The 16021-nt window shown below is 40.4% G+C and overlaps 1 protein-coding gene across 3 annotated transcripts in view; it reads right to left on the bottom strand.

The window, feature by feature from the left end:
• PLBD1 (phospholipase B domain containing 1) overlaps positions 1–16021 on the bottom strand; it is a 94306-nt gene that overhangs the window by 5602 nt on the left and 72683 nt on the right. For all 3 annotated transcript variants that reach the window (XM_068560639.1, XM_068560638.1, XM_068560640.1), the window contains 2 exons: positions 2281–2481; positions 2033–2173 (listed from right to left, as the gene is read on the bottom strand). In XM_068560639.1, the coding sequence (XP_068416740.1) occupies positions 2033–2173; positions 2281–2481 (342 nt within the window). The remainder of the gene's footprint in view (positions 1–2032; positions 2174–2280; positions 2482–16021) is intronic.

Consider the following 16021-nt stretch of genomic DNA (forward strand, 5'->3'; position numbering starts at 1 on the left):
GTGATACCTCATTGTAGCTTTGATTTGCATTTCTCTAATAATTAGTGACGTTGAGCATCTTTTCATGTGCTTTTTTTGGCCATCTGTATGTCTTCTTTGGAGAAATGTCTATTTAGGTCTTCTGCCCATTTTTTGATTGGGTTATTTGTTTTTTTGATATTGAGCTGCATGAGCTGTTTGTATATTTTGGAAATTAATCCCTTGTCGGTTGCTTCGTTTGCAAATATTTTCTCCCATTCTGAGGGTTGTTTTTTTGTTTTGCTCATGGTTTCCTTTGCTTTGCAAAAGCTTTTAAGTTTAATTAGATCCCATTTGTTTATTTTTGTTTTTATTTCCATTTCTCTAGGAGACGGCCCGAAAAAGATCTTGCTGCGATTTATGTCAGAGTGTTCTGCCTATGTTTCCCTCTAAGAGTTTTATAGTGTCTGGGCTTACATTTAGGTCTTTAATCCATTTTGAGTTTATTTTTGTGTATGGTGTTAGGAAGTGTTCTAATTTCATTCTTTTACATGTAGCTGTCCAGTTTTCCCAGCACCACTTATCGAAGAGAGTGTCTTTTCTCCATTTTATATTCTTGCCTCCTTTGTCGTAGATTAGGTGACCATAGGTGCGTGGGTTTATCTCTGGACTTTCTATAAAGGCTAAACTGACTGCTCAGCAGGATCCAAAGGCTGTATTTTCCCCTGACTACCTATCTTCCGTGTCACAGCCTTCTCTCTAGCTGTCTTGGGCTAATAGTTTCTCCTTCACGCCGCGGTCTTCATGCCTCTATTTGTTTGACCTTGTCCCCTTGTCAAATTGCTGAGCTCCTTTCTAGCCTGTAAACCTCCACGCAGACATCATCTTCTCTTTCATTTATTACCAAACGTTCAGTGAGGACTTCTTATGTGCGCTGAGCACTACGTTCAATGCAAGGTGTCAGGACTTGCTAAGTGTCGGCAACGTGCTCAAGAACTGACAAAAATTATCTCAGTTAATTATCATGACAACCCTGTGAAATTGCAAAGGTCCACACTCCCACATCGCAAAACTCTTGGGGGCCAGATGTGTTTCAGAATTCAGGGTTTTCCAGGTTTTAGAACAGCAATGGTGTGTAAATTACAGGCGATGTTGCAGTCTCTGTGGGGAGCCCCTCATAATCAAAGACATTGATAACTCTGTAGCCTGATGTATAAATTCTCTCCAGAGGAGAGGAAATAAATAGAGACTATAAATAGTTCAAGTTAGTTTTTGCTACCGAGTGAGTTCAGATCAGGTCATATTTTGCTACCACAAGCGAGCTAGGACAAAAGACAAAGGAACAAAGAACTTCTAGTTTTAGAGTTTTGAGATTTTGTAATTACAAATAAGTGACTAGGGACCTGTACCATTACTGTCAGGTTTTACAGATGAGGAAAGCGAGGCTTGGAGAGAGTGGATAAGATTTTGAGGGACAGATAGTCAAATCAAGGCAATGTGACTCCAAAACCAGTACTTCCAACGTCTGGGCTGTGACCTTGCCCTCCAGAACCCCCTTCTCTCATCCCTCCCACTGACACGGTGCCTTCTTTAGTTCCACCACCAGGTTTGCTACACCAGAGCTTATCACTGCTCTTTGCTTTCTGGGTTCGAATAGCTTCCTTGGGTGCCTTGCTTCCCTATCAGACTGTGTGTTGGGGATTCTACATCCACGCTTTTCCAGTCCCTGGGCCGGAGTAGCACTCCCATAAATAGTTGCTGAACTAAAAGTTTTACTTGGGAACTCAGGAGAGAAGGTAATATTGGAACCATAAGTAGTCATAAGATTGTGAATGCCTGGCTTTGTCCCAGTCTACGCATAAGAGTAGATTATGCTGTCACGTAAGAGTCTGAGGTGCAGGTTTTACATGTTGTGCTGAACCTGGTCATTCTTTCCCTGTGTGACTAGCAATGGCATTCCCCTCCTTCCTTCCCCAGCATATACTCCCCCCAACATACATTCACACACCACATATTATCCATCACACACACACACACACATCAGACTTCCAGACCTCTAGCAAGAAGAAAATACCTGTCCGCAGAACATCGGTTTGTTCAGAATATTCTACATATGTAGGAATTTGCTCCACAATGTACAGAGTGCCTTTATCAAGGCTGTAGTTCAGATTTACCTTCTTCAGGTCCAGGACCATGTACTGATTGTTATACGTGCCTGAAATATTGGGAGACATGAAGACAGGGCATGGGTATGGCTTTACCGGTTAACTCCAGATCTAAACGTACGTGCGTGCCTAAAAGTTATTCTGCAGGGCCACTTACCAGAGTTGTATTTTGAAAAGACCTCTGCCCACTGCTTGCCTCCATTTGCCATCATATTGGCCACCCGGACTCTTTGCCAGGCCAGGAGAGACTGGGGTACCACGTGCTGCAGTAGGGTTTTATTATACACGCTGTTTGTAGTCTGCAGCAATACCAAACCACTGCTGAGAAGGTAAAAGTCGTCCAGAGACTCCAAAAACCCTACAGGAAACACGAATATACAAATCAGCATAACACATATGCAAAATATTGAGGCATCAGTGTTAGCACAGAGCTTTGTGTACACAATGCATTTTGCAGTGTCCATTATTATCCTCTCCCAGCTTTGGTTCCCCTCTGTGGCAGTTACTCAACTGCCGTTTCTAAAGGTGCCAGTGGACCTCCATCCCTGGATTTGCCATTGAAAATTTTTGATTTTATGATTTGGGATGGCAAGAATACATTAAATCGGGACTATTCCAAGTTTCCAAAATGACGAACAGAGTAGATCCTCACTTGCTAGGATTTTGCAGGAGAACTTTTAATTAGGGGGAGATATTAGCAGGATTCATTGTTGGATAGTAAGAATATGGATGCCTTCTTTCTTTCTCCTTTTCTGTATTTTCCAAATTTTATGTAATGAGGCTACATAATTTTTTTAAGTAGAAAAAGTATCTACATTTATAAAAGTGAACGTGGTTTTGACACTCTGGGTCAATGTGTTTTACAAATGTTGGAAAATCAACAGAGCCACAAGTCCTTTTTTTAAAATAAATTTATTTATTTATTTGTTTGTTTTTATTTTTGGCTGTGTTGGGTCTTTGTTGCTGTGCACGGGCTTTCTCTAGTTGCGGCGAGCGGGGGCTACTCTTCGTTGTGGTGCGCGGGCTTCTCATTGCGGTGGCTTCTCTTGTTGTGGAGCAAGGGCTGTAGGCGCCAGGGCTTCAGTACTTGTGGCTCGCGGGCCCTAGAGCACAGGCTCAGTAGTTGTGGCTCACAGGCTTCGTTGCTCCGCGGCATGTGGGATCTTTCTGGGCCAGGGCTCAAACCCATGTCCCCTGCATTGGCAGGCGGATTCTTAACCACTGCACCACCAGGGAAGTCCCTCAATGACTGTTCATTCAGCTCTTGGGCTGAGGTTGTTCTGCAGTGTTTGAACTGTACAACCATACTTGGCAGCCTTGAGCAAACTCTGGTAGAAAATCTCCCTATATAGGATAGAACTCTGTATTTCTGGCGTGATAAACTTGCTAATTCACTCCTTATTGTAGCAGCTTCTATGGACACAAGAGGACAGGCATTCTTTAATATGTGTGCGTGACTAATACATGAAAGGAGTAGCCTTTCATTCAAGAGCAAGACTGTTTGTTGAAGACAAAAAAAATGGAGGCCACCCAGAGTTCTGGAACAAAGAAGATAAACTGTCTTACAGAAAACTTCAGTCAAGGAGTTTAATTCTATAGTTTAGAGTTTAAGGTTAAAAAAAGGAAAAGGCCCAGAGAGGGGACAGAGTCCTGAAACAGTGCATTATAAGAGAAACAAATGTTCCTTGACTACGTAAAGCTGTGTTCTTGCTCTTATCTGTCACTAGCAGCTTTGGAAGGCACACTATTTTAGAACAGGGTAAAGTGAAACACTTCGGTATGAAAGCCAGCCAGCAAATAACATTTCATAGTAAGCTTCTTGCTAAATTTAATTAAGAAATAAGAGAACCCTTACAGTTCATAAAGCATCTTTCAGGACTTGAAAAATACGTAACCACTTGAATCGTAAACATTAACAATGACCACTTTCCTCTGATTCCATTTAGATCTACTGCTTAGTACAACACAGAAAAGTTTCCCCTTATTATCCTATCAAGTGTATTTAAAATGTGCCCATTTGGAAGAGTGACATCAACATCATGGGGGGTGTGAGACACTCCCTTTGTCTCTCCCCTTCCATCTACGACCAGTAAGACATCCATAACTCAACAAAGGTTCCTCGGCCCGACACAGCAGCATGCTGGAGGGTTCCACACATCTGTCATCTAAGGGTGCGTGGCCTGGAACACATAAAGCAGGCGGAACCAGAGGGACGGTGAAGGCAGTGCCTGCCATCTCCGTGCCCCAGGTGGCATTGTCAGCAACACCGGCAGCAGCAAGGAACCAACAACCCTGGAGACAGAAATAGTGACAGGGAGGGCACCAGGCGACACCTCTGACACAGACAGTGGAGGGTGGAAAGTGCCAGCTCTCAAAAATAACCAGAGGCAGCGCGGGTAAGAGAAACCAAAAACTTGTGCTATAGCGCCACCTACTGGGAAACAAAAGAAAGGCATCTAATTACTAACCTATTGAATAGCTACAATCAAGTGAGAAAAAAAGCTTTACCTAAAGAAGAAACATGTTCACCACTTCAAATGCACTGGCAGAGGAGCACTCATCAAGCCCCATGAAGAACCATGGTAACACAGTACCTACCACAAAAAGAAAATGACAGTCTTCCAGAAACCAAATTTAAAGTCATGGAATGTTGTGATCTGATAGAGAATTCAAAATGGCTGTCATGAAGATACTCAACCAGCTACAAGAAAACTTTGAAAGGCAGTTCAATGAGCTCAGGAATGAAATTAATGAACAGAAGGAATACTTTACCAAAGAGATTGAAATTCGAAAAAAGCACCAAACAGGAATTCTGGGGCTGAAGAACTCAATAAATGAGATGAAGAATGCATTAGAAAGCACTGGAAATAGAGCAGACCACATGGAAGAGAGAATTAGTGAGCTTAAAGATGGAAATCTAGAAATGATACAGGGAGAAGAGGAGAGTGAATTAAGATCTAAAAAGTAAAGAAATCCTATAGAACTATGTGACTCTTTTAGGAAGGGCATCATTAGGGTAATGGGTATCCCAGAAGGAGAAGGGAGAGTGAAGAGTGCAGAGGGTTTATTTAAAGAAAGAATAGCTGAGGACTTCCCAAACCTGGGGAGGGAACTGGATGGAGAAGTCCACAAAGCCAAGAGAACTTCTAATTACCTCAATACAAAAAAGACCTTCTTCAAGACACAGTGTATTAAAACTGTCAAAAGTCAATGACAAAAAAGAATATTCTAAAGGCAGCCAGGGAAAAAAGGATGGTAACCTACAAAGGAATCCCCATCAGTCTATCAGCAGACTTCTCAGCAGAAACTCTGCAGGCCAGGAGAGAGTGGAATGACATACTCGAAATACTGAAAGATAAAAACCATCACCCAAGAATACTCTATCCAGCAAAGTTATCCTTCACATATGAAGGAGAAATAAAGACGTTCCCAGACGAACAAAAGCTGACTGAGCTCATCAACATTAGATGCGCCTTAAAAGAAACGTTGAAAGAAGCTCTTCTACCTGAAATGAAAAGGCAAAAGTACTGTACACAAAACTTTGAGTAAAATGGTAAATGGACAGACGGAATAAAAAAATTGCAACTTATTCTATATCAGAATAGGTTGTTAAAAACTTAATTACAGCATAAAGATTAAAGGGGAAAAAGCAGTAAAGATAACTCTAGCTACTTTAATTTAGTAACGAACAACACAAAAAGGAATAATTTAAGACAACAAAAACGTAAAAAGGGAAGAGGAAAAGGAGGAAACCCATGTAGGCAAATGAAGATAAGATACTATCAGCAGAAAAAGAACAATTTTATCCATGATAGGTTTCACACAAATCTCATGGTAACCACAAAACATAAATCTAGAGCAGAGAGAGGAAACATAAAAACAAGAGGAAATTGGGAAAAACATCATAGAAAACCACCATACTAAAATGGCAGACAGAAACACAAGGAAAAAGGAACAATGGAGGGAAGCAGCCGCATAGCACAGGGAGATCAGCTCAGGGCTTTGTGACCACCTAGAGGGGTGGGATAGGGAGGGTGGGAGGGAGACGCAAGAGGGAGGAGATATGGGGATATATATATACGTATGGCTGATTCACTTTGTTATACAGCAGAAACTAACACACCATTGTAAAGCAATTATACTCCAATAAAGATGCTTAAAAAAAAAAAAGGAACAATGGAGATACAGAGCGACCAGAAAATAAAAGATAAAATGGCAGTTCTAAGTCCTCATCTATCAACGATCACCTTAAATGTGAATAGATTGAATTTACCAATCAAAAGACACAGAATAACTGGATGGATTAGAAAATAAGACCCAACTATATGCTGCCTCCAGGAGACTCATCTCAGCTTTAAAGAGAAACATAGGCTCAAAGTGAAGGAATGGAAGTCGATACTCCAAGCAAGTGACAGCCAAAAGAAAGTGGGTGTAGCCATTCTCACATGGGAAAAAATAGACTTCAAGCCAAAAATGGTAGCAAGAGACAAAGATGGACATTAAGTAATGGTAAAGAGGACAATTCGTCAAGAAGACATAACAATTATTAATATATATTGACCTAACATAGGAGCACCGAAATATATAAAGCAATTATTAACATACCTAAAGGGAGACAACAAAATAATAGTAGGTGATTTTAATACCCCACTTACATCAGTGTATTAGATCATCCAGACAGAAAGTCAACAAGGAAACAGCAGCCTTAAATGAACCTTAGACCAGATTGATTTGATAGACATATATAAAACATTCTATCCAAATGCAGCCAAATACACATTATTCTCAAGTGCACATGGAACATCCTCAGGGATAGACCATATGTTGGGACACAGAACAAGTCTCAATAAATTTAGGAAGATTAAAATCATATCAAGCATCTTTTCCAATCAAAATGGTGTGAAACTAGAGATCAACTACAAGCAGAAAGCCAGAAATATCACAAATATGTGGCAACTAGGCAACATGCTACTGAACAATTATTGGGTCAACAAAGATATCAAAGGAGAAATGAAAAAAAATTAGAGACAAATGAAACTGGAAATATGGCTTACCAAAATCTATGGGATGAAGCAAAAGCAGTATCAAGAGGGAAGATTCTAGTAATACTGTAAATGGCAATATTTCTTTTTTATGGCTGAGTAACATTCCATCATATATGTGTGCATGTGTGTGTGTATGTGTGTGTGATATATATATATATGTCCCACATCTTCTTCTTTATCCATTTATCTGTTTATGGACACTTAGGTTGCTTCCGTATCTTGACAATTGTAAATAATGCTGCCATAAACATTGGAGGGCATGTATATTTTCAAGTTAGTGTTTTTGTTTTTTTTGATATATACCCAGGAATGGAATTGCTGGGTCATATAGTAGTTCTATTTTTAAGTTTTTAAAAAACCTCCATACTGTTTTCCACAGTGGCTGCACCAATTACATTCCCACCAACAATATACAAGGGTTCCCTTTCCCTCACCAACATTTGTCATTTGTGTTCTTTTTGATGATGCCATTCTGACATCTACATAAAAGTACTAGACAAAAACATAGTACTAAAAAAAAACAAAAACCACTGATAAAAGGGGTGAGAATGGGCATCCTTGTCTTGTTCCTGATCTTAGAGGACATGCTTTCAGCTTTTCACCATTGAATATGATGTTAGCTGTGGGTTTGTCATATATGGCCCTTATTATGTTGAGGTATGTTCCCTCTATGCCCACTTTCTGGAGGGTTTTTATCATAATGGATGTTGAATTTTGTCAAAAGCTTTTTCTGCATCCACTCTTGCCACTCTTATTCAACATAATATTGGAAGTCCTAGCCAGATCAATTGAGCAAGAAAAAGAAATAAAAGGCATCCAAAATGGAAAGGAAGAAGTAAAACTGTCACTGTTTGCAGATGACATGATACTATGTATAGAAAACCCTAAAGACATCACCTAAAAACTATTAGAAATAATAAATGAATACAGTCAAGTTTCAGGGTACTAAATCAGTATACAAAAATCTGTTGTGCAGAAAGAGAAATTAAGAAATCAATTCCGTTTATAATTGCATCAAAAAGAATAAAATCCCTAAGAATAAATTCAAGCATGGAGATGAAAGACCTGTATACTGCAAACTATAAGACATTGTTGAAATAAATTGAAGATGACACAAATGGAAAGATATTCTGTGCTCATTGACTGAAAGAATTAACATTGTTAAAATGTCCATATTATTTAAAGCAATCTCTGGATTCAGTACACTCCTTATCAAAATTCCAATGACATTTTTCACAGAAATGGAACAAAAATCCTAAAATTTATATGGAACTACAATAGACCCCAGATAGCCAAAACAATCCTGAGAAAAAAGAACAAAACTGGAGGTGTCACACTCCTTGATTTCAAATGATATTACACAGCTATAGTAATCAAAACAGCATGATATTGGCAGAAAAACAAACACAGAGATCAATGGAAGAGAACTGAGAGCCCAGAAATAAACTCACATGTACATGGACAATCAATTTATGACAAAGGAACAAAGAACATACAATGGAGAAAGTATACTCTGTTTAACAAATGGTGTTGGGAAAACTGGACAGCCACATGCAAAAGAATGAAACTAGACCACTATCTTACATTATACACAAAAATCAACTCACAATGGATTAAAGACTTGAATGTAAGATCTGAAACCATAAAACTCCTAGAAGAAAACATAGGCAAGATGCTCTTTGATATTGGTTTTAGCAATATCTTTCTGAATATGTCTCCTCAGGAAAGGGGAACAAAAGCAAAAATAAACACATGGGACCTCATCAAACTAAAAAGCTTCTTCAGAGCAAAAGAAACCATTAACAAATTGAAAAGACAACCTACCAAATGAGGGAAGATATTTGCAAATCATATATCCAATGACAGGTTAATGTCCAAAATATATAAAGAACTCATACAACTTAACAACAGAAAAACAAACAACCCAATTTTAAAATGGGCAGAGAAGCTAAAAAGACATTTTTCCAAAGAAGACATACAGATGGCCAACAGGCACATACAAAGAAGTTCAACATCACTCTTATTAGGGAAATGCAAATCAAAATCACAATGAGATATCACCTCATGCCTGTTAGAATGGCCATCATCAAAAAGGTAGAAAAAACAAGTGATGGAGGGAACGTGGACAAAAGGGAACCCTCATACACTGTTGGTGGGAAGGTAAAGTGGTGCAGCCACAGTGGAAAACAATATGGAAGTTCCTCAAAAAATTAAGAATAGAACTAACATATGACCCAGCTATTCCACTTCTGGGTATTTATTGAAAGAATACGAAAACACTAATTGGAAAAAGATATATGCGGCCCTATGCTCACTGCAGCATTCTTTACAAATAGCTAACATATGGAAACAACTTAAGTGCCCATACACACATGAATGGATAAAGAAGATGTGGGGTGTGTGTGTGTGCGATGGAATACTACTAAGCCATAAAAAGATGAAATCTTGCCATTTGTGACAGCATGGATGGACCTTGAATGTATTATGCTAAGTGAAGTAAGTCAGATGGGGAAAGACAAGTATCATACGATTTCACTCATATGTGGAATACAAAAATAAATGAACAAACCAAACAAAAACAAACACATAGATACAGTGAACAGAGTAGCAGTTACCAGAGGGGAAGGGTGGCAGGGGGATGGCAAAATGGATAAAGGGGGTCAACTGCATGGTGATGAATGGAAGCTAAACCTTTGGGAATGAGCACGCTGTAGTGTATACAGAAGTCGAAATATAATATTTAGGTACACAAAAAACTTATATAATGTTATAAACCATTAAAAAATAAAATAAAAAATTTAAAATGTGCTTATTTGCATATCACATGCATTAGCTGCTCCAAACCTCTGAAGACCACACACATTCCTTCCTTCCAAAAGAGTAGATTCAGTGTTGACAAAGGACATAAATGACATACAACTCAGGGTCAGGAGTGTGGGTCATGATTGTAAAACTAGCTGTGCTGCGTTTCCTCACCCCTCCCTCTATCCATACTCAGCAATGGGACTTTGCAACATCTCCCAGAAAGAGGCATTGTCTGTTTCCCCATCTCTTAAATCTGAGCTGGATCCGGAACTTGCTTCGGCTAACAAAATGCGCCAGTTCTGAGTCTAGGCCTCAGGAGACCTTGCATACTTCTTCTCACCTCTTGTCACCCTGTTACAGCCGTGTAAAGTAGCCCAGTCTAATTTAGTCTCTGGGATGGGAGACCACGTGCAGGAGGGCCAGCCTCTAGCTGGCCAGTCCCCCAACGTGCTAGAGAGTTCATCCAAGGTCAGCAGAGCTGCCCACCCAACCCCAGCCAACCTCAGATGCACGATGTGCCCAGCGGAGACACCAGAAAGAACCATTTAGCTGACGTGTGGACTCAAAAGCAATAATAATCACATGCTTCCAGCACAAAATTTGGAGGTTCAGCAGTAGCTAATATAATAATAGCAATCCAATTATACCACATATTTTGTTTTGAAATGTCTTACTGCCATTTGATTTTTAAAAAATTTTTATTTTATTTTACTTTGATTCTTTTCTCTCTTTTTTAAAAAATTTATTTATTTATTTATTTCTGGCTGCGCTGGGTCCTCAGTGTTGCCCGCGGGCTTTCTCCAGTTGCAGAGACAGGGGGCTACTCTTCGTTGCAGTGCACAGTCTTCTCACTGCGGCGGCTTCTCTTGTTGCGGAGCACGGGCTCTAGGTGCGCGGGCTCAGTAGCTGTGGCATGCAGGCTCCGTAGCTGTGGCTCGCGGGCTCTAGAGTGCAGGCTCAGTAGTTGTGGCGCATGGGCTTAGTTGCTCTGCGGCATGTGAGATCTTCCCGGACCAGGGCTCGAACCCATGTCTCCTGCATTGGCAGGCAGATTCTTAACCACTGCGCCACCAGGGAAGCCCTGCCATTTGATTTTAACACAGATGGATGTGACACTTCAGGAACTCTTTTCTTTCTTTTTTTTTAAAAAGAGAAAAAACAAAATAACATCTTGGCACCATACTCAGCCTTTCTGCTCCGCTTTTTCCCACAGCTGAAGAGGAACAGTATCACTTCTCAGACCTGTGGAAAGCACCCAGCTATGCTGGGCTGTCTGATTTCTCTAAGCCAGTCTGATAGTCAATACATTTTTATTAAACACTTACTGTATCTCAAGCGCTGTGCAATGGGTCTCAGCCCAGAGACTGTATCAGAATTCCCTCAGGAGCTTCTTCAGAAGGCATATGCCCAGACTGCCCTCTCTGCCCACCTCTGCTCCCCTCTGAGTCTCCACCAGAACTCCTATGTAAGGTTACTGTCTACAGCGGGAAAGTCTTCCGCTTCCTGCCTAAGAAAAGGCAGCCTGTGCTCTCCTTGTTATCCCAGGAAATCCTCCAGCCGTTTATTCTGTCTACTCTGCAATGGACTCAGTCTTCCTACCTTCCAGAATGGCATTCATTTACTTCTCTTCCTGCCAAGATCCTAACTGGAACCAATCAATTTCCCCTTCACTTTCCAGTAATTATTCTTCTATCAAGTGTGTATTTTTTTTTTTTTTTTAGCACATTTCTGCTTAATCCTGCAATAGGAAGGTGATCAATGAAGGATTCATACTATTAGATATTCAAGCACATGAAGCCATACTCTGGAGTTTGAATATCCTGCAGTGGTCCAAATAAAAGAATTAGTATAATTCTAATTCTAAGATAATAGTAATAATCTCTTAAAGATTATAGCAAGTAATTATGAAGAGGTGGCTTACATTTAACCAATATTCTGTTATTATCCACATAAAATTGTTTTTCTTCAATAATAAATTATTTATTTTAGGCTATATTATTTGCTTGTTCACTGCTTCCTTTTCCATCTATCCCATAGCATGTAAGTTCCACCAGGGCAGGAACTTTTTCTGTCTTGTTCACTCCAGCGCCAAGAAAAGGATTTGACATATAGTAGGTGCTCAATAAATAACTGTTAAATCCAAGGAAGAAAGAGAAGATGGTGGTCACTAACATTTACTGTGTACCTACGACACACCAGAAACCTTGCTTTAGAAGGATGGATACCATCATTTGATCTTCACAAAAAGAGCACTTAGATGAGCTAATTAAAAAAATATTTAGCTATTTAAAGCTAATAAACAGCATTGTCAGGAATAAATTTAGGACTGAACCTCAACACATGCCTTTTCCACTACAACATACGCCTGACAAATGTGAGGGAAACGGATAGGTAGTCATTGCAAACAGTGACAACACTTATACACAATAGAGCAAATACATTTGAAGCAATTGGGAAGAGAGTGAATCATGGGGGGCTGCATGTTTAGACAGGGTGGAGTTGGGGAAAATCACCTTATGACCAGTCAGTCAAGAAAAGTGTGGAGGGCTTCCCTGGTGGCGCAGTGGTTGAGAATCTGCCTGCCAATGCAGGGGACACGGGTTCGAGCCCTGGTCTGGGAGGATCCCACTTGCCGCGGGGCAACTGGGCCCATGAGCCACAGCTGCAGAGCCTGTGCATCTGGAGCCTGTGCTCCGCAACAAGAGAGGCCGTGAGGGTGAGAGGCCCACGCACCGCGATGAAGAGTGGCCCCCGCTCGCCGCAACTAGAGAAAGCCCTTGCACAGAAACGAAGACCCAACACAGCAAAAATAAAAATAAATAAAAAGAAAAAGAAAAGTGTGGAAAATAAGGTGGGATTTCTGGAAAGATAGAAGGGAGGAAGCTTCCTTAGCTAGGTGGGGAAAGATGTTCAAGACAGCTGTGGCCTGGCAGAAGTCATCAGTATCCTGGGATGGTGCCAAAGAGGAATACAAAACAAAAGAAAGGTATTGATACTTAGGAAAGCAGAAATGAAGTGCTACAAAATCTATCTATGGTCCTTTGGAATGGGTGCCCTAGTTCTACTTTTATTTCTTCTCCTCCTTTGGTTCTACTTTTTAAAGGCAGAAGATATGAATCTTGGCATGTGTTAAATCACAGATTGTTTGTACATATTTCAGCCTTATGATCAAAGGATCTAAGATAAAAGAGGTGACATGAAATTAATAAAAATAATTATACTATTACATTAAAAAGGTTTACAACTACAGAGGCAATTTAATAACGCATGAAAGTAATAACATTATGGATTATGAAGGAGACTTGACTACATTTTCTTGGGGCTTTGACACCATTCTTTTATCTTCCTGTGCACCTACTTTCAAGTATTTGAACTTCAAACAGGAGAACGCTGAGCAAAGTCATGGCTACCCAGACCAGAAAGGCTGCCAGAGTCTGAAAGGATGGGCTTGGACCCAATGTGTTAGAATCACCTAAGGTGCTTGTTACAAATGCACCAGCCCAGATCAACTAAATAAGAATTCTTATGGATGGCACGTTAGAATCTGCATTTTTAGCAAGCTCCACAGGAAATTTTAAGGGGTATGTACATGTGTGTGGGAGGTGATGGGATGCCCAGATGTAATGCAAAGTAGGAACACATGCATGCTTGGTGAAACACACTAAGTGTGTTCCAGAGAGCTCCACTTACAGATAATTAAGCATGAAGCCTCAGCCTCATAGGGATCATCATTATTTACGGTAATCCTCAATTAAAACACTTTGAATAGGTTCCAGCTTTTGTTCCCACACAAAAGCTCCACCCACCTGGCATCCCAGGAGGCCCTTTGAGTTCATGGCTCTTTTAGTTTTAACCATTTAACTTAGATACAAACAGAACCATTTCTGAAAACAAAAAATGGGTATTTTATAGTCAGATATGTTGTGTTTGAACCCCAGTGCCCAACTTCTGAGCAGTGTGGTTTTGGGCTGGCTATTTAACTTCTCTGAACCTGTTTCTTTATTTGAAAGATGCTGATACAATACCCTCCTTGCTAGGTTTTTATGAAAATTAAGTGACATAATACACACCAAATGTGTCTTACGCATACACAGAGTGTCAGTTATAATGCCAGGCACATAAATACGAGCTAAACAAACATTACTTCTTTTCTTTTTATTTCAATAACAAGTTAAGCACAAACGATTTTAAGGTAACTCACTTAAAACTTGGGTGCTGCCTAATTCCCATAAAACTAGTTGGGTGCTGTTCATGTCATTCATCACCAGGGTGGCTCCAAAGGATCAGCTTCAGGGTCCAGTCCCTGTGCTGAACATACAGGTTTGCATCTGAGATGCCTTGATACCAGTTCACGAACATCTCGGACTCTTCTCTTCAAATCAAGGGTGTAAAAGGGAGGGCAGGATGAAGAGAAAACAAGGAGCTTGTGATATATTGATTGACGATGACCTCTTAGGCAGCCCCTCCTCCACCGCTCACTGCACTCCCCGTCGGTCTTTCTCCAGTTTACACTTGTCCACATCAGAAGGGGTTATCTGTAACCTGTCTACCTGTTTCCTTTCTTTATTCTTCCCATTATCTTTTCCTCCTTCCTTCCTTTTCTCCTTTCCTCCTTCCCTGCATAAATATTTGTTCAGTGATTACAATGTGCAAGGCTCTCTGCTGGCCCTGAGGATGCAGACATGAATACAGAACGTGGGCTCTGAAGAAACTGTGCGCAAGGCACCAAGGAAGCTGAAAGGAGGGGTAGCTGACTCAGCCTGAAAATTAGCGAAGGCTTCGACGGGGAGCTCTTGTGATACTTTTGTTAATATGGAAAACATTTGGGTAAAACGCATTAAAAGGCAATAAAAATGCTCATACCAAGGGTGAGTATTCCAATGGCAGCACCACAAGTAAAAAGGATAAACACTGTATAAAATTATTTAAAATAACTAGTTGAAGGTACTAGAAAATGACCAAAGGCAGGGAAAACTGAGCACTGATCCTATTAGTTAAGAATATGAGTATGGGGACTTCTCTGGTTGTTCAGTGGCTGAGACTCCGCACTTCCACTGCAGGGGACACAGGTTCAATCCCTGGTGGGGGAACTAAGATCCTGCATGCCGCACAGTGTGGCAAAACAAACAAACAAAAAATGTTGAAGAAAAGAATATGAGTATGTGGCTTCATTGCTTGAGTGCATTCCTTAATCCCCCACTGCCAGCTCTGGTGGTGGAAAACTGCAGCCATAGTGACTTGAGATGGTTTTCAAAGTTCAGTGCTGTAGATATCTGAGAATTTAAGGGGGAATTTTTTTTTTTTTTTTTGGCTGCGTCACGTGGCATGCGGGATCTTAGTTCCCGGACCAGGGATCGAACCCATGCCCCCTGCAGTGGAAGCAGGGAGTCTTAACCACTGGACCACCAGGAAAGTCCCAAAGGGGGAAATTTTGAAAGCAAGAGAGAAGTATAGAAGAGCAGAGATCCAAAATCTGAACATAAGTTCTACCTAGTTTCCTGGCTGACCACTAACTATGCGAGAATGTGAGAGATGCCAAAGAGCTTGGGATAAAACCAGAAAGAACTGAGAGATTTACCCTTGTAAGACCGAATTCTTACTGGTGAGATATACAAGTCTGCTGCAACTTTGACAGAGGGTGCTCCCCTCCGAGCTCATATACAGCTCAGACTGCTCCAGCTATCAAAGGGCAAAATCCAGAGCTGGAAGAACAAGTGGAAATTTAGAGACAACCTTAGAAACAAGAAAATCACGAGAGAGTTAGCTCTAAAATCTCAGCTAGTCCCTGCCAAACCCCTTGGCTCTCTATTAAACTACACTGATTAAACACAAAGTAAGTAGAAAAAAAGAAAATCATAAAGATAAGAATGAAAATCAATGAGGAAGAAAAATGGACAATAGGAAACAAATCAATGAAAATAAAATCTGGTTATTGGAAAATATCAATAAAATTTATACACCTCTAGCTAGACTGATAAAGAAAAAAGACGTAATATCATGAATGATTAAAGGTACTTAGCTACAGAGCCTACAGACATTAAAAGGTAA

The sequence above is a fragment of the Eschrichtius robustus genome, chromosome 13 (assembly GCF_028021215.1).
Source record: "Eschrichtius robustus isolate mEscRob2 chromosome 13, mEscRob2.pri, whole genome shotgun sequence".
NCBI classification, from domain to species: Eukaryota; Metazoa; Chordata; class Mammalia; order Artiodactyla; family Eschrichtiidae; genus Eschrichtius; species Eschrichtius robustus.